Below are 19,947 nucleotides of genomic sequence, written 5' to 3' on the forward strand. Positions count from 1 at the left end.
TTTGTTGTAACTTAGAAACCTAGGTACTTATTGATTTTTGTGCAGGCAAAAGTAGTACCTACCTGTAAGTATTTTGTAAAAATATCTGCCAAATGTGAGTCGGCTTCGCAAGCCAATGATTTCAATCCACTTCTGTGAACCTTCATGTTTGCTAAATTACAAGGTTTTACTTTTTTATGCTATGCGTTGTATGTCAGTCAGTCACAAGCGCCTTCCATAGGTATTAAAGATACGTGTGTACGTATTTATTGCTATGTTTAGATTTTGAAATGTATTTGCCTTCATTCGAAGTGTTATCAATCTGACAAATACACAAAGTTTAGGTCAGTCGAAAAGGTTATTGTGATAAACAAATTCAAAATAAAAATAATACATTAACGTAAGATATAAAAGTCGGTGAGATTGCCAATGTCGTTGTCGTTATTGCTGCTATGTGCGTTTTAGTAATTTTTCCAGACCAGCCAAAAATCGATTTATATTTTGGAATTGAAATAAAAAATACAAAAAGATTCCAAAAATCTTAATTAAATTTGACCCTTTCCCATTGATAAAATTAAGTGACAGATAAATGTGATGCAGTCTCTCTTTATTGGGACAAAATAAATAGAGATGGTAACATAGATAATTATAGATATCAAAGTCAATCAAGTTTAATGTGAATGTGACATTAAAGTAATACAAATAACAGGTAAGTACAGCGAGTCTTTAAAAGTTGCATTTTCACATTTTATATTTTGCAGTTTTGATTGACTGAGTGACCTGTTCAATCGCGGAGCGCTTAAAAAAAAGACTATTGGTACTAGAAAACACGACAGTAAAAACTAGGATGTACCTATTTAAATCAAATCAGAAACAGGATTTCGATACAGATAGAATAATTCCATATCATGGAATACGTACATTTTCTTGTCTTTACCGAAAAAATGAAAGAAAGTGTATTGTGATGATTGCGCGGTTACAATGGCTTCTGTTCTTATCGGTCCCTTTCGAGAGTGCACTTCTTCCAAAATGTAAAGGTCATTATCAACATACAAGAGAACACCAACTTCAGTTTCGTAGAATGGTGCCGCCAACACAATCTTATTCCAATTTTCTGGTAAACCTGTTACCTTTCTTGGAACACCTCCATCTTTTAATTTAACAACATAAAATTCCTTAGCAGAATTGTAATACAACGAGCCTTCATAGCCAATAGCAATTTGTTGAACGTCTGTTAAACCTGGTACTTTGACGCTGGCTGTCGCATCTTCGTTGAGTTTATAGACTTCATTATCGTCAGTTAAATAATAAATCGAATCGGTTTTATTATTATAAGCAAACTGAATAATACTATCAGTGACGGTGCCATGCTTCGTTGCTGTATTAGTCGCGTTATCGTACTTGTAAATACCATCTTTACCTCCTAAGTAAATTGTGTTCGCTTGAGTTGCTACAGCGTCTCTGCCATTTTCGAGTAACTTAGTAGCTTTACCTTTAGTAAATATATACAATCCTTTGTTTATTACCTCGTCATTTTTATAATCACCTTCAACGAAGAACAGTGTAAATGGGGGCTTGGTTTCCTCACTGCTACTGCTGCTGCCGCTGCTGTCCTGGTCGACAGCTACTGATGGTCCAATATCCAATTTAAATTGGTGTAATGGAACAAATATTCTGACGATGTCATGTTTTCCGGTGTAGAGCAGGTACTTGCTTTTGAAAAAGCTTTCTTTAATAACTAGGTAAGGTTCGTTTGGAGGTGCTGCAGAGCAGCCCGCCAAGAATATGCAGGCAATGAACTTTAGCAGCATCACTTCTGTAACAAGAAAAGTGCTAAATGGGCAAGTTTCCTAAAAAAATCTTTTAAGTAAGTCCGTAAATTTCATTTTCAGAAAACATGGGACGCGTATTTTGTTTCTTCTGTCAGTTTAGAATTTAACGTACTAAAGTGCTCCTGTATCCAATAAATATAAAATAAGTTTTTGTTTTACTTAAGATCTCTACCCACTGCATCGAATCATACCATGACCGTAACAGGAACGTGTCAGGGTCGGAATGTAACGAACATGCATGGCACGCGACGGCGACGGTTGGTTAAGAAACCTGTTAGTGGGCATAGTCTTATACTTTTCAATACAAATATTTTTGTTTGACACGGTCCTATTGCGGTTGTGGTATGATACAGTGTACTGGGTAGTGACATTTAAGCGTTTTTTCTTGTGAATGATTAAAATAATGATTAAAGTACATACTATTAACATTAACATTTTACCGAAGCTAGAGATGCGTGGAAGGAGTAAAAGGAGACCCTTTGCCCAGCAGTGGGACAGTCGGCTATTTGAATGGCTGAAAAAAAAAATGTACTGAAAGCATTACTTACTCAGACTATTAGCACTGTATAACTTTACGTATATTTATATGTGATAACTTTATCAAGTATCAAGTGTGTGCGTGTGCGTGTGCGTGTGTGTGTGCGTGTGCGTGTGCGCGTGCGTGTGTGGGTGCGTGTGCGTGTGCGTGTGCGTCACGTATCAGTGACGGTGTCATATTCGTTGCTGTATTAGTGCATTAGAGATAGATTACAGTATCAAAGTACAGTCAACAAAATCTTGTTTTAATTGCGTTTGTAAAAAAATAATTTTTAACACAAAAAAATTACCTTCGCCATGTTTCTATGTATGTAACGAAATCTTTGAACTTAATTTTGCCCAAATCTTAGTGCGTTATTGATGTAATGTGATGAAAACTTGAACTTCGGCACTGGAATTTCGAATCAGAACACCGGTACTTATTTTGTACGTAATGTTTGGGCTTGTTGAATTCTTGGGGTGTACTTGGACCTAGAATATTATGAAGCATCTGGCAATGGAGCAGTCAGTCAGGTTTACTTGTAGTTGGACCATTGAAGCGTTTTGAATAGTTTTTTTAAACTATTTCCACATTTACTAAAGAGTGAGCTGCTTCTTCCAAAAGAACATTAAAAATTCAAACTCTGCTTTAAACGCATCCACCATAAAACTGACGGCTGAATACCAGTAACGTTACTCCTGCCAGAGGAAGAAGGAAAGAAGAAAGATAAAACTTTACGTGACAGATAAATGTGATGCAGTCTCTGTTTATTAAGGGAAAAAACAAACAAACTTTAACACAGATATTGTAATTATATTATATTTAACAAACAGATTGATAACACAGATAAAAATAGTTATATAAGAGGTAAGTTTAAAAAGACTAGGTAATATAGGCCAAGAATCAAAATTATAAAATAAAAGGGCACATTGTTGATATTAACAGTAAGAAATATGAGCCATTAAAAGTTGTTGATATTAAATAAGTAATTCTTTATTTATTGATACCTATCTATTATAACTGTTATCCGGGACTTCATCTGCGAATAATACGGTATTTGACTATTTTGTATATGTTTTTAAATTAAAACTACACAATGCCTGTTAGCGAATAGAAAAACAATTTTTAAGCTACCTTTACAAATAACAAAGTTATGAAGGTTTGAAATTCAAGAAAGACATAGAAAGACATACTGGCAACGTCACACGCCAGTACCGCCATACTTGCTGCATAGAGAAAAGCGTTTGAGAAAGAGACAGGTATACATATAGATTTTTAAATCACTATAAATCCAATTTTCAACCATTTAAATTTTCTCTTCGCTAAACACTATCTGTACATCTATATTTTCATAATAATATTAAGATATGGTAAAATCAGGAGTTGTCAAATACCGTATTAGTTTATTTATCCCGTGGAAATTGCAATTTTACGGGACAAAAAGTATCCTAGTTTAACGCAGGTTATAATTTATTCGTGTGCCAAATTTTATTCAAATCCGTTGTGCCGATTTCGCGTGATACTATAGTAATCCAAATAATATTACGCACGGTACATGCAGGCCGCTTCCAATCCCAACCGAAGCAACTGAAGGCAGGCTTATGTCCAACAGTGGACGTTCTGCGGCTGATACGATGATGATGATGATTGATATTACAAATGACGCATGTTTGAATATTTGTTAGGTACTCAATTACGCAATAACGGCTTTATAATAATACAGCCAGCTTGAAACCCGTCCAGTCTTGGAAAAAAAAACAAATAAGCTAGGTACAATTGAGTTTATATCAAAAATATTTGAGCACGCTTCTACGCCGTTAACAATAGAGCCGTGTTCAGATATTTTTGATCAAATTTTTGCTCACAAGTTTATGAACTCGACTGTACTAGGTATAAAGGGGAAATAAACACAAAAGTACTCAAAAACGAGTATATTATAACTAAATCAATCAAGATTTTCTTATTGAAGACATCACTTGTTAATTAGCTGCTTCTTCAATACGATGAATAACGCCACCTAACATGAAAACCCGGAAACTAAATGCATAGAGTTTTTTATCTTTAGCGTAAAAGTGGACCAAACCAGGTTGCGGTGCCAGTGCTGTTAGAGAAACTTCTATTCTTTCGTGCGACCATACAATATTCTGATCGCCTTTTATAATATACATTGTTTTGTCAGCATACAACATAACACCTTGTTCACTGCCACGGGCTGGAGGCATCAATACGACTTCTTTCATATTCGCAGGTAAACCTGTTATTTTTTTCGGGCTGCCTCCCGTTTCGAAATCAACTACATAGAATACTTTATCAGAATCATAGTAGTACAATTTGCCTTCAAAACCAAAAGCCATTTCTTGAACGTCTATCAGACCCGTTACTTTAACGCTGGACGTCGCATCTTCGTTGAGTTTGTAGACTTCATTATCATCGGTTAAATAGTAAATCGAATCGGTTTTGTTATTATATGCCAATTGACTAATACTATCAGTGACATTGCCATGCTTTGTTGCTGCCTTAATTGCACTATCGTACTTGTAAATGCCGTCTTCAGCTCCAAAGTAAATTGTGTTCATTTTAGTTTCTATACCGTCTCTGCCGTTATCAAGTAACTTAGTAACGTTACCTCTATTGAACACATATAATCCTTTACTCATGACCTCGTCGTCTTTATAATCACCTTCAACGAAGAATAGAGTATACGGTTCTCTTTCGCCATTGAATTGGTTTAATGGGACAAATATTCGGACGATGTCATGTTCACCAGTGTAAAGCAGATAGTCATCTTTGAAAAAATCTTCTTTCAGTACAATCTCATAATTATCTTCAGGGGCTGCAAAGCAGCCTGCCAGGAATGAGCAAACAATGACAGTTAGCAGCATTATTTCTGTAACAAGAAACATTTTGAACATGAAACTACCGTGAGACTCACTCATATTAAATATATTGACCCGGATAACTCACGTCTTAAATCGCTTAGGGCTATACGGATTAGCCCGAAACATGTCGAGCTAAACTCGATTTAAGACGTGAGTTATCCGGGTCAATATATTTAACAAGAAACATGAAAAAATATACAAGCTGTTTTAAAATTTGTAAGAAAGATTTCAGTAAGTACATGACTGGGTAAGTTAGTATTCAGTATTTATTTGTTGCAACATTTTTCACAAGAATTTTATTAAAATGATGCAAGCAATTTAAATTTAATTACATTAACTATATATAATTAGTTTATTAGTTTGTCAATTGTATTTTGTGTCTTTTCTTTTACACAAAATAAAATATGCATGTAATTAGTTGATTGAAAAAATAACTGAAATTGGTGAATGAAAATTACGAAGAACATAACTTACTCTCTCTGCTGTTAGCGCTTCAATTAGCATGAGTTTTTGGTGTTATCTTTATATTAATTTACAAGTTTTGATAACGAAGATCAAATGTCATGTTTGCTTATAATTTCCATAATTTTAAATGGCCACTATTCGAAAGGCTAACCTAAAGATAAACGGGATGAAATATCATGCTATCAAATAGTAAGAGCGGACGCAAAATATATGAAACAAGAATTACCCGTTCAAAAGTATTGTACACTAGTGTTTATCGCGGCTTCGCACGCGTAAACCATTAAAACCAACAGTTGAATTGAAATTCCAGTATTTATAAATTCTCATTAGAATTATAATATATCGTGGATTTCATTAAAGTTGTATACACACCCGTGCCGAATTTCATAACTCAAAACCCAGTGGTTGAAATTTCAACATTTTATTCGTATCTAGCGGGAATATCAGAATAAAACCGGTCAAGAACGTGTCGGACGCGCCCAAAATAGGGTTCCGTAGCCATTACGAAAAAAATAAGTAATATTTTTCAAAGGATTTCGTATTTTATACGGAATCTTCCAAGTTTAGGTATATTTTATACCTTACTATTACTCTTAAACTATTAATAATTCTCAAGCAATTCTGAATTTTTTCAAATTTTTCCGCCCACTTGTTTAGATTTTAGAGGGGGGAGGGACGCTCGATTTTAATGAAAATTTGCACTTTAAAGTTGAATATTTCGCAAACAAATAACTGAATCGAAAAATCGTCTTGGCAAACCCCTAATGGTTTCAAAAGACCTACACTCCCACTACATACTATGGGAGGTACCCTAAAAAAATTTCATTTTATTTTTTTGTTGTACCATTTTGTCGGCATGATTTATATATAATATCCGTGCAAAATTACAGCTTTCTAGCATTGATAGCCCCTGAGCAAAGCCGCGGAAGGACGGACAGACAGACAGACAGATAGACAGACAGACATGCCGAAACTATAAGGGTTCCGTTTTTGCCATTTTGGCTCCGGAACCCTAATAAAAGTAGCTTATGTGTTATTTCAGATATCCAGCTATCTGGCATACCAAATTTCATCCAACCAAATCCAACCCGCCGTTTTACCGTGAAGGAATAACAAACATACACATACTCTCACGCACACACACACGTGCGAGTACTCACAAACTTTTGCATTTATAATATTAGTAGGATTGTATGAACTAAGACCAATTAAATTCTTTACACAGTGATTGCTGAGTAAATAAATAGATAAGTAAAATAAATATCATGGGACAAACTAAGCAAAGCTTGTATGGAGTAGAAAGACATTTTATTCTTGCTTAGCCCATGCCTTTTCATATTCCTTGAGTTAGCCACCTATAAACTCCATTCAGAACCCGGTCAAACAATTAGGTACAACTGCACTACAAGCGCGCGACGAGGATTTCAATTTTAGATAAGTACGGGTAAAACTGGAGACGTACACTCACTCGTAATAGAGTTGTGTAATAATCTCGAATTGCTATTACATGATATCCGGGAAGGGAAATTGCTCCACGTACCTCTTATTTTGATACTTTTACGGACGGAGCAATTATGACGGAAGATGCCTTTAATTTACATTTCACACCTCTCCTTCAGAAAAGTAACTTTTCCTCCCTGACGAGAGGGAGCAAAGTGAAACTTTTCTGTTCAAGGCTTTTCTAAGTGTTTTATTGCAAATGCCATTTTTTTAAATTGATAATTGTAAAGACACGCCATTTTCTATGCTGGTTGTTCTTTAATAATAATTATAATTATTTTTCAAGTTTCTTAATGCTCGGTGTGAAAAGTTGAATGAGCCACTCGGAGCAAAATTATTTTCATCTTGGGCGTTAACACTTGAATCCCTCATTACGCTCAGGATTCTACTTTAGAATCCCTCGCTACGCTCAGGATTCTATTGTAAAATCCTTCGCTACATTCTAGATTCAATGTACGCCCTCAACGTAAATAAACCATAACTATTGTGTCACAAGGGAGCAAAATGGTTTATTTACGTTGAGGGCGTACATTGAATCTAGAATGTAGCGAAGGATTTTACAATAGAATCCTGAGCGTAGCGAGGGATTCTAAAGTAGAATCCTGAGCGTAATGAGGGATTCAAGTGTTAACGCCCAAGATGAACATAATTTTGCTCCCGAGTTGCTCATACAACTTTTCACACCGAGCATTAAGAAACTTGAAAAAAACAAATTCCAAATATTATTAAAGAACAACCAGCATAGAAAATGGCGTGGCTTTACAATTATCAACTTCAAAAAATGGCATTTGCTATAAAACACTTAGAAAAGCCTTGAACAGAAAAGTTGCACTTTGCTCCCTCTCGTCAGGGAGGAAAAGTTACTTTTCTGAAGGAGAGGTGTGAAAATAACTATTTCACCTCAGCAGCTCAAAAAGGCTGATTTTGCTTTTAAACATCAGTGAGCAAAATGCGATTTTGCTCAGTCCGTGAGACAAAGTAACTTTTTAATATTTTTTTTAAATGCTGAATACAGTGCTGGGTCTACTATCTGAATTCCAAATATTTGAACTTGAGTTTGATCCGTTACTTTTACTTCAACATGAAAAAAGCGAGAGATAGGATCAAACGAAACTAAGTTCGATAATCAAATTCTGTAGGCCTAAAAGAAACAAACAATATTAAACGTTCGGGTTCAGATACACATAACCGCAAAATAAAAAAAACGTCTGTTATAGTATAGAATATCTTTTTTTATTCGACTGGATGGCAAACGAGCAAGTGGGTCTCCTGATGGTAGAGAGAGAGCAGAGATCACCACCGCCCATAGGCACCTGCAACACTAGGAGGATTGCAGATGCGTTGCCAACCTAGAGGCCTAAGATGGGATACCTCAAGTGCCTGTCTTACTCTCCACGCTGAAACACAACTTACAGAGCAAGCACTGCCGCTTTACGGCTGGATTAGCGAGCAAGATGGTGGTAGCAATCCGGGCGGACCTTGCACAAGGTCCTACCACCTGCAACTACACACTACTACACATTACTACAGGGACTTCATATAGCGCTTGTTCGAAGTAATTATTGTTGAAGTAAATTTTTGTTTCATTTTACGGTAGCGTTCATGTAGGAGATGCCTATGTCCAACAGTGGACGTCCCACAGCTGAAATGATCAAGTAACAAAACAGTTTTTTTTTCTAGGATCACGCTTGTCTTTATCAATTCATCTGTCACAGCATTGCCCCGAATCTACTGGACTGATTTAACACAATTTATTATTGTCCAAAACGTGTTATAGGAATAATTTAATTTTGAATTTAGTGACATAACAAATAATTTATAGGTACTGGTACGTATCAAAATACATAAAGTTTAAAAAGCATAGTGGACCAAAATACATAATGGTAATTTGTTACTTATAATACATTTTTCTCGGAAATTAAAATCTTAACAGGATTGTTACAGGATAAATCTAACCTAGCCTAAACCAATCTTGTACGAGTAGATTACATGATCATAATAGTTTCTTAAAGTTTCACCGAAAATTATCTTATGTCAAATGAAATGACCATTATGTAATTCTTCCATTACTATATTTAAACTTTATTTATTTTGACATGTTCCCAATTATACCCTTCGTCAGAGTAGTGAGAACAGACTGACGCATTAACTATTTCGTTCTGTTTCTTTTGAGATCCGAAACCCTAAATATTACAATCGAATTGAAACCTGGCACTATTGTACCGTTTTTGTCAAACTTAAAACCTAAAATTGCTAAAAGTGGCTCCGAAGCGGTAACGTTTCGTGTGCTCTGCCTACCCCACTTGGGAATACAGGCGTGATGATTGTGTGTTGTTGTGTGTGTGTGAATTGAAACTCTCTTCCATGAATTCGGTTAAAATATATATATATTTCATATAAGACGGGAAAAACGAGCTTGCGGGTAACCTGAATTTACAGAAATAGTAAACTCAATATTTGTATGTTGGCTTGTATAATATACACTTCTGTATCCGCTTGGAGTATTTATTTCCGGGGTTGCTGGCCGTTCTGTTATCAAAATAAGGTAAATAGGCTAAAAGATAAATTTATTTTCGTAATGGTTAAAATACATTTTCAATAGACATCAATTTTAGCAGACTCCATTCACACGTAAGACTTGCTATATATTTTGAGGCGTGGGAATATGGCAACATAAAAATTAAGTTACATGCATCTGCCTTGAAGGTCAGTTCGGCAAATAGCTCATAGGATCGCTTTGCTGTCTGTCCGTCCATCAGCCTGTCAAGACCCTTTTTGTTAGGAACATGTACAGGTAAGTGGAAATAATTTTACATACCTACTCATGTCTACTACCCTTATGAGCATTGAAAATCAAAAATTTCTTAGTCAACAGAACTAACACAACTTTCTGAAAAATAAGTACAGGGTATGCTTGTATTGCAGTCAGGTTCACACAATTGATAGATACGATTTTCAAAATAAGGTAGTTCTGGACTCTCCTTACTCAGAATCACGAGTATGTACTATTGATTAAGACGCAGAATGGTTTTTTTTTTCATACAGTTTACCTCTATATGGGTCGTTACGAAATGGACACATAAAATTATAATGGAAAATTGGGGACGTTTTTTTCCTCCTTCAAAATCAACAGTGCTCGTGACTCTAAGGAGAACCCAGGATTATCTTATTATGAAAAAAAAATGCCCAGCTACCTCTTGCCAAACTTCTAAACTTCCTTTAGAAGACCTAGTAAGCTAAACTTTTCTTTTTTCTTTTAACCACAGGCTTCAATCATATAACCGAAACGTTGGCTGCATACTTAACTACGATACAGAAAATTCCGAAATATACTTTCGGAAGCTGAACAAGAGACGTAACAAATATCTTTGCGAAGTTTCTCGAAAATTGATTAACCAGGACCATTCGGAGGAAACATATCGGATTTCAGCTTTGTTACCTGATACTTTGCTTCCTTTCAAACCTTATGGAATCGTGACAATGTAAAAAAATATGCAAATGCGAGTCATTTTGAAAAGGATCATTCATCTCAGCTCTCAGGCTATATAATAATAATAATAATAAATTAATTTATTTCGGGCAACTTGGCCCATACAATAAATACCTTACAGACTAACATACATATTTATAATCAATATTTAAAACTAATTTGGTGACAAAACGGCGTGACCCCGTTGAGTCACCGTCCCCGACGTCGCATTCATCTGCGGCATGGTGCCCCGGTACCGCCGGAACACGACTTCTTTCGTTATAAGTCCTACTATTGGGCACAGTTCTTTAATACAGAATGAAAGGGCTTGGGCTCTTGTTGGCCCACGGGCTTAGTGCGGACTGCAAACTTTACACACACCAATTTTTTTTTTGCAAATGTGTGGAAGTTTCATACATCACAAACTTTTCAAATGTGAATTTGCAAAATTTTCCAAAAACTCAAAGACGCCATAGATCAAACCACTAGGCCACCATGGCCTATAAAAAGAACAGTACAAAATAACTCCATAACTCGCAACTACCTACACGACACTGCCAGAGGTGGTGCTAAAAGCTCCGAAGCAATCTAGTTAGTACTTCAGACAGACAAACAAACTAGAACATCTAGACAATGCAAATCTGGGAGTAGTTGCCAATAATTCTACAGCCGTTTGGCACTGTAATCCCGGCCTGCTGAATACCGTTGGCAAAGACAACAAAATATGCGGTAGGGTGCCTCCTAACACAGGACGCTCGAGCCAACAAAAATTGTTACGTAGAAATTGTTAATGAAAATAAATAATTTTTGTTTTGTTTTTGTTTGTTTAAAAGACGTGAAATTTCCACTTCGCTTCGCTTGCAGCCTTCTCCCGTGGTTTCAGATGCTTCAATTTAATTCGATAGTTGAATTAAAGTACCTAACGGGATTTCAGTAATTTTCTACGGGAATTCAATACTTATCTACATAGAGGTCCTCATTTACGATGCTTGAAAATAACACTATTCACGTCAAATCACGTGTCTACAATGAGGGTTTTCACAGAGGTGAAATATTTTGACGTTTGCTCGTGATTGGTTAAAAAACTAAATGAGCCAATCGCAAGCAAACGTCAAAAGGACCTCACGATACTAACGCCATCTAGCGATATTTCGCCTCTGTTAAAACCCTCCTTATTGATATAGGTGTCGCTCGGTGTGACGTCACGCGGAACTTTGAAGAAAGAAAGACATAAAATACATCAACACAACAACACTTTTGTTGTTTGACATTAGTACAATTAGACAACACCGTTGCGAATCGGATACTGACTCAGCGTAATAATGAAGCATTAAAACACCCAGGGCTGATTTTCCAGACAGCACCATCGGTGATCCTCGGATCTCAATAAAGATATATAATAATATTCACTACCTTACCACTACTTACCTTACCTTAATTACCTTTGCCTTTGCTTTTGCCTTTATACTTAACACTTTACTTTTATTTATGTAACCTTTTTGTTTTTCCTTTTTGTACAATAAAGAGTATAAACAAACAAACAAACAAACAAACACTATTAACTACTACATGAATAAATAATTTTCACCTCCTGTTCCGGTTCCGGTAGATAGCCGGGTGGAAAATTGCTTTTCACACCTCTCCTTCAGAAAAGTAACTATTCCTCCCTGACGAGAGGGAGCAAAGTGCAACTTTTCTGTTCAAGGCTTTTCTAAGTATTTTATTGCAAATGCCATTTTTTGAAGTTGATAATTATAAAGCCACGCCAGTTTCTATGCTGGTTATTTTTTAATAATATTTAGAATTCGTTTTTTTCAAGTTTCTTAATGCTCGGTGTGAAAAGTTGTATTCATATTCATATTCATTTATTGCGATCATGCTCATTTGTACAATTATTGTAGACCTTAAAGTAAACATGCGAGTAGGTACATGATACCCCCTAACACTGCAATTTTCTTACATTCTAAATTGTTTATTAAATTTAAATTGTTTGATACATTATTTGTATGAGCCACTCGGGGGTAAAATTATTTTCATCTTGGGCGTTAACACTTGAATCCCTCATTACGCTCAGGATTCTACTTTAGAATCCCTCGCTACGCTCAGGATTCTATTGCAGAATCCTTCGCTACATTCTGGATTCAATTTACGCCCTCGCCGTAAATACACCATTTTGCTCCCTTGTGACACAAATAACTATTTCATCTCTAGGGTGGAAAGTATTTTTTTTTAATTTTTCAATTAGCCACGGAGTCGAAGATAATTGAGTTACGTCAATGACACTATTTTTTCAGGTTTCAGCATGGCCATCTAGATGAACGTCGTGACCAAGGACCTTATATAAAACACTGGAGGTTGAACGCCGAACATCCGTTTGAAACAAGAAATTTGATCTTTATTACTTAACGAACATATTCCATCTGTTTCTTTAGTTAGGTTAAGAAAGAGATGGAAGTCATTCGTGAAATGTGAAAGAAAGAGATGGAATATATAAATAAGTAAAAAGGTCAAACTTCTTCGTTCGGCGTTCAACCTCCAGTTTTGTAAATAAGCTACTTGGTCGTGACCAACTCGATTTTTTTAATAGTCGGCCGTGGCAAGTGGTTAGTAGAAAAGGTACCGTTGGAGGTTAGATATAAGTAAATTAAATTTATTATTATTCTAATTTTTTTTGTAGTACTTTACTTTCCTCACAGTCGAAATGAAAAGTAGTGTAACTCGGGTGAAATTACCCATTTCCCCTCGAACTATAAAATCTCGGTTGAAATTGGTCACTTTCCACCCTTGGTTATCAATCCACTATGGTAAACTATGAAACATATTTATCCTGTGACTTTAAAAACATTAAATTATCTTTATTGTGTTGTATTCTGACGCTACCACTCCGAGACACTAGCTGCAGCCTCACCCACGAGTATTAAGCCGGGACAGAGATGGAACTTCGACACTGTGCTGTCACTTAGACTGCAAATATATAATATTTCAGTACCAAATAGCCGTTACCCGCTACTTATCTCGCATTTGAAATTCCGGGAAATTGCAAAAAACTCCGTGAGGGGAACCTCTTTTAATAGTGACAAAATGTGCATTATTTTAATTTGAAATTAAAGATTTCACCTTGCATGAATTAAACAACTGCATCATCTTTTTTAAGACTGACAATATGGATGTACCTACTAAATAAATAATGTTTATTTTTAAATCACAATTTCATGATCGTCATAAAGTCTTAATGTAACAGCGAAATAATTACGATTAACATATTTTTTTTTATTAAATAATACGTAAATGTAAGTGAAACTGAAAACTATTAAAATAATGATCACAATATAGTGGTTTTAATAATTATATTACTTTTATTATCTTACAATTGAATAAAATGAATGCTTCATCTTTAATCCATTTACGTAATTTAAATTCAAATATACGCGCATAAAATAACTGTTACATGTTACAGTTGTAATAATAAAGGCGTCTAGTTCAACTTAAATCATTATTTGAGCGCCAACAGTAGCGAAACCCAACCTGAATAAACAAACAAAGACAAATAACCAAGTTAGGAGTTAATTACAAGAAGATAAGTTTTGCCGCGTAAGCAGGCCAAAAACCGGGTAAGAAAATAAACACAACATTAATACAATAATAGCAACACACATTAATAGCAATTTTCCGGAAAAAATAAAGCAAGATTATTTAAAACTCAGTTTATTATTATCATAACGAGTACTGCCGTTCATACCAATTTCTGGCTTAAATTTTTGCTAGATGCTGTTGTGAAAATGTATGGGAAATGAGGGTTTTTGACATGCGAAATATTCCTAGATGGCGTTAACATCAGAGGTCCGTTTGACGGCTTGTGAATAGCTCAATTAATACTAGATTTTGCACCAAGCAGAAAGTTATTTATTATTGTACCGAGTACCGATTTGGACCCCGAGCGTTAGCGAGGGCTTTAAAAGGCACGAAGGCAATATAAATCGCTTCGCATCGCTTCGCATCGCTTCGGCATCGCTTCGCATCGCTTCGCATCGCTTCGCATCGCTTCGCATCGCTTCGCATGCTTTCGCATCGCTTCGCATCGCTTCGCATCGCTTCGCATCGCTTCGCATCGCTTCGCATCGCTTCGCATCGCTTCGCATCGCTCGCATCGCTTCGCATCGCTTCGCATCGCTTCGTATCGCTTCGCATCGCTTCGCATCGCTTCGCATCGCTTCGCATCGCTTCGCATGCTTCGCATCGCTTCGCATCGCTTCGCATCGCTTCGCATTCGCTTCGCATCGCTTCGCATCGCTTCGCATCGCTTCGCATCGCTTCGCATCGCTTCGCATCGCTTCGCATCGCTTGCATCGCTTCGCATCGCTTCGCATCCGCTTCGCATCGCTCGCATCGCTTCGCATCGCTTCGGGCATCGCTTTCGCATCGCTTCTCATCGCTTCGCATCGCTTCGCATCGCTTCGCATCGCTTCGCATCGCTTCGCATCGCTTTCGCATCGCTTCGCATCGCTCGCATCGCTTCGCATCGCTTCGCATCGCTTCGCATCGCATCGCATCGCATCGCATCGCATCGCATCGCTTCGCATCGCATCGCAATCGCTCGCTTCGCATCGCATCGCATCGCAGTATCGCAAAATGCTTATATGAGTAGTGATGGTTGCTGTTCGTAATTTTCCTTTTCAGTTAATGTTAGTAAGCAAATTTAAAAAGTTAGAGCAGCGGACAATAATGGATTTTTTTCATACATATTCATGGCCTAGGCCAAGAAGTTATGTAGGGAGGTGGTAGGGAGCCATAAATGAGAAACTTCATGTCTCCATTTCGTGACATTAACGCATACATTTCCGAGCATGTTTGAGAAATAGCAATTTTCCGGAAAAAATAAAGCAAGATTATTTTAAAACTCAGCTTATTATTATCATAACGTTGTAGATACTGCCGTTCATACCAATTATGTGAAGCTTAGATTATTTGCTAGATTATTTGTGTGAAAATGTATGAAAAATGAGGGTTTTTGACAGGCGAAATATTCCTAGATGGCGTTAACATCAAGAGGTCCGTTTGACGTGGCTTGTGAATAGCTCAATTAATTCTAGATTGTTGCACCAACCAGAAAGTTATTTATTATCGTACCGAGTGCCGATTTGGACCCCGAGCGTTAGCGAGGGCTTTAAAAGGCACGAGGGCAATATAAATTACTTAATGCGAGATGCATACATTGCTTTTCTTTCAACTATTACAGGAATAGTAAACGAAAAAAAAAACACTCATGCTAAACAATTAATAGGAAGGAAAGAAATGTCACTAGCACTCGATGATTCCATTTATGTGAGTAACTTTACATTCGCACTGTCAAAAAATGTCCACGGAAAATTCGCAAGGTTCCCGCCAATTTGTGTTTTTTTTTACTCTCTTTCTTTTTTTTGGCAGAGTTAGTATAGTAGCAGATAGTTTTACCCGCGATCTGTCAAATTTCGGATGGGCACCAGGTTGGCCAACCACACACTTTTTTTGAAATATACGGCTTCTTACTGTTTTTGGTAGGATTGGTAAGCAACAATTTTTTGTACGCAATCTGTCAAATTTTATATAACCGTCAGGTTGTCCAACCTAATACTAGATATTTTTACACTAAGCATGCTAATTTTATAGCAAATACTTGTGACCTCTTTGGTGGTGCTATTAAAAAAAAAACAATGCAATAAAGGATTTTCATACATTTTTTCTGCTCTAGAGCAGAAAAGTCCCGCTTTGTGCTAGGTATTTAGTGCGGTTATGATGAAATTAAAGCATAGTTTGGAAGAAAATATTATTTATCAATCACGAACGTGGCACAAATGTCAAACGAACCTCACGATACTAGCGCCACCTAGTCTGTCACAGAGACCCTAATTTATTTCTGAACTCAGTTTATTGTTCATGTCAATACGTGTGGTAGGTGTAGGTGGGCGTTTTCATAAAAACGTGAACATTTTCATTCAAAATGTATTTAGTTTTTTTGTACAAATTTTATGAGTCAGTTTTGTGACACCCAATACCGAGTGTGTGAAAAAAAAGTCACAATACTGAAATTTATGATTAGGACATTTTTTTAAACCATCGGAACCGATCGTGCTTCCAATCGAAATCCAAAATCGAAAAAAACAGAAAGGGTACACTTTTTTGTGAAAATGCCCAGGTACTGTCATGCTCAAATTATGTTTTTTCAGCAAGTTAATAAGCGATTTACGCGTGAAAGCGCAACAAAGAAAGAAATCATCATTATCATTCCAACCTACCTCTAGATTATGTTAGTGATGAAATAAATATTTCTTATTCTTATTCTTACATTGACAGGCGGCGGGCAGCGACTTTTATACTGCAAGCTTTTATAATATGTAGAGAAGAGATCAAACTGTGACACGGAGAAAAATTGCATGCTAAACATCAGTGTTGAGGATGACTGCTTTCTGTTGGAAGTGTGTATACAAATAGGTGTGTGTTGAGAGCCTAGAGGCTACCATGGTGTTATTGGAATGACGCCTGTTGTGGAATTATTATTGTTATTATCGTATCGGGTTCGCTATGTGGCTGAGCCTTCCCCTGTTTACACGGGAAACACGGGAACGTGACTCTATTTTCCGCCCCTAAACAAATATTTTCGAGATCCCCTACTGCTGCTTGTATTCAATTTGCCACGATGGATGGCCGTCAGCTGTGAGCGGAATGTGTTCTTGTTTATTAAAAATAAGTAAAAGTAAACAAAATTATAGGACACAATCATCAGCCGGAAGACGTCCACTGCTGAACAAAGGTCTCCCCTTTAGAACGTCATAAAGAATAACACAAACATATGTATAATTTTCAGCTGTTTATTTATTAGCGTTCTTAAGGTACTGTTCTATGACGGATAGACAGACGTCGGTCCGTATGGACGGATCGAGCGGACGGATTGTCAGTAAATATGGTGAAACTAAGCGAGTTATGTTTGTAATTTTTCGGGTACGGTAGCCTAAAAATCTTTAAACAGCCTACAACGAAAATGTTTGAGTCTTAAGGTAATGGAATTTGGGATTGAGCCTATTCTGCCCCACGCGAGTTGAAAATGCCGTCGCAAAGCTATATTTGGAGCCATAATGGACAAAATGGTTGTCTAATAATTATCTACTCTTTGAGCAGGATAGTCAAAGGTAAGGTAGAGTAGGGTAGGTTCGAAATTTGTAAAAAAAAATAACGAAGATACCTATAAAATTTAATTTGTCCATAAAGGTGAACGTTATTTTTCGAGTCGTGACTCATGTTTTCGGTCGCGTAATTTTGGTTTCGCACAAAAGTCCTATTTGTGTAACTTTTTGCGTCACCGTGGCACAAATTCGACCTTTGTACAAAAATTCAAATTCTAAAATTCTAATGATTTATTCAGTAAATAGGCCGCAATGGGCATTTTTACACGTCATTTTTTAAACTACCAGCGCTTTTAGAAAGACCATCATTGCCAAGAAGAATGCACCGCAAGAAACTTGGCAGAAAGTCATTTTTTCATAATAATATAATTACAAATAAAATACTTAAAAACTATATTATAAAAAAAATACAGGGATGTATGGGGTCCCTTAGTTACAATACTAAACACTAACTATATCTAAACTATATCTACGTTCAGTGGAAGTGTAGAATACTTCCACCGTCATAAATTTTAAAATTTTAAAGTACAAAACCGACTGCAAAAACAATTAGTACGCGACCGAAAATACGCGACTTACAACTTTGAAAAATTACGTTTTAAGCCAAAGGGCTTCACACTAAAGTTCTCTACACATTAAATACATCGTATCATGCCATGACCGTAATAGGAACGTGTCAGACGAAGTGACAAACGGAATGTCAAACGCATACATGGCACGGGACGACGACGGTTGCTTACGAAATGTGTAAGTGCCCACTAATCTCATACTTTTTGATACAAAAAATATATTGAATGTAGCTTAAAATGTTTTTCAGCTAATTTTGTTTCCCAGTGCTAAAACTCTGATGTCTTGCTTTGCTCTCTGATTGCACAACAAAATTGAACCAAAGTCACAATTCATGAAAATGTAAGTTAAATGATATGAAAAGAGTTAAAAAGAACGAACATTAGCTGAAGCTAAGAACTTAACCCAGGTTTTTTTTTTGGACGGACTGTTGCTGTTAGCCTCAGACGGTTTTAACAGCTTACCGGAGAGAGTGCGAGCAACCAGATCGGCTGCTCACAAGTAGGTTAACCAGTGTCCGCTTAAGGCAATTTATTCAGGCAACGACGTGATATCCACTACTTACCGGACACCCGCCACACTAACACTTTAGTAAGATTACTTTTCTAGATGAGCTACTCCCAGACGTTTGGCACGCTGGACGTTAAGAATCATACAGCTGATCTAACGCCTCTTAAATCTCTGCAATCTAAATCCCTGTAGAAGTCTCAGGACTTCTGCAGACTTCGAAATTGCACCTAGAAATCCAGGAACGCGCGAGCTCGGGATTTATTTCTAGCACAATGTTCGTTCTAACGCCGAATAAATGTCGTAAGCTCAGTCTACGTTCGCACCTAATAAAATTGTACCTACATTTTTATAGTACGCGGAATGGTACCTAGACTCGATGTTTACGAGCTGGTACCACTTACGGGTGACAGCGATCAGTAATAAACGGTTTATTGTACAGTTAAAGAAACTTAATCACGTACTAGGGTGGATGGATAGTTTGTGCTACTAATGTCATGTTGATATCCCATACATTTGTCCAAAAAATCAAGCGAAATAGATTAAGAAAAAGTTCCACCCTGGAACGTGATTCACTTTCCTTGAAAGTACTTTCATTTTAAAGAAAAAAATTGGCAGAAAATAAAAACTCCGCTTATACTTGTAATTTTCAGAAGCTTTTTAGGGTTCCGTAGCCAAAATGGCAAAAAACGGAACCCTTATAGTTTCGCCATGTCCTGTCTGTCTGTCTGTCTGTCTGTCCGTCCGCGGCTTTGCTCAGGAGTATCAATGCTAGAAAGCTGTAATTTGGCACAAATATATAATAATATGTAAACTATGCGACAAAATGGCACAATAAAAAATTCAAAAAAGTAGTACCTACCTACCTCCCATAGACGTAAAGTGGGGGTGTTTTTTTTTTCTCATCCAATCTTGTGGTGTGGGGTATCGTTGGATAGTCTTTTAAAAGCCATTACGGAGTTGCTAAAACGTTTTTCGATTCAGTGATTCATTTGCCAAATATTCAACTTTAAAGTGCAAATTTTCATTAAAATCGAGCGCCCCCCCCTCCTAAAATCTAATATAGGTACCTAAA

The 19,947-nt window shown here is 36.7% G+C and overlaps 2 protein-coding genes across 2 annotated transcripts; both read right to left on the reverse strand.

Annotated features, from left to right (window-relative positions):
• Window positions 1-567: 567 nt before the first annotated feature.
• Window positions 568-2,302, reverse strand: LOC141442453 (uncharacterized). Its single transcript, XM_074107450.1, has 2 exons — window positions 2,252-2,302; window positions 568-1,795 (listed from the first exon to the last, which is right to left on the reverse strand). The coding sequence occupies exon 2, from the start codon at window positions 1,788-1,790 to the stop codon at window positions 837-839; it is 954 nt and encodes a 317-aa protein (XP_073963551.1). The 5' UTR covers window positions 1,791-1,795; window positions 2,252-2,302; the 3' UTR covers window positions 568-836.
• A 1,942-nt stretch (window positions 2,303-4,244) lies between these two features.
• Window positions 4,245-5,778, reverse strand: LOC141442263 (uncharacterized). Its single transcript, XM_074107200.1, has 2 exons — window positions 5,682-5,778; window positions 4,245-5,215 (listed from the first exon to the last, which is right to left on the reverse strand). Exon 2 carries the CDS (start codon window positions 5,208-5,210, stop codon window positions 4,308-4,310), a length of 903 nt encoding a protein of 300 aa, XP_073963301.1. The 5' UTR covers window positions 5,211-5,215; window positions 5,682-5,778; the 3' UTR covers window positions 4,245-4,307.
• Between the last annotated feature and the right edge of the window lie 14,169 nt (window positions 5,779-19,947).

This window comes from Choristoneura fumiferana, chromosome 25 (genome assembly GCF_025370935.1).
Source record: "Choristoneura fumiferana chromosome 25, NRCan_CFum_1, whole genome shotgun sequence".
NCBI classification, from domain to species: Eukaryota; Metazoa; Arthropoda; class Insecta; order Lepidoptera; family Tortricidae; genus Choristoneura; species Choristoneura fumiferana.

What these genes read in the sequence shown, in the direction of transcription:
- LOC141442453 (XM_074107450.1), bottom strand. Translation starts at nt 1,790, where the DNA reads ATGCTGCTAAAGTTCATTGCCTGCATATTCTTGGCGGGCTGCTCTGCA.
- LOC141442263 (XM_074107200.1), bottom strand. Translation starts at nt 5,210, where the DNA reads ATGCTGCTAACTGTCATTGTTTGCTCATTCCTGGCAGGCTGCTTTGCA.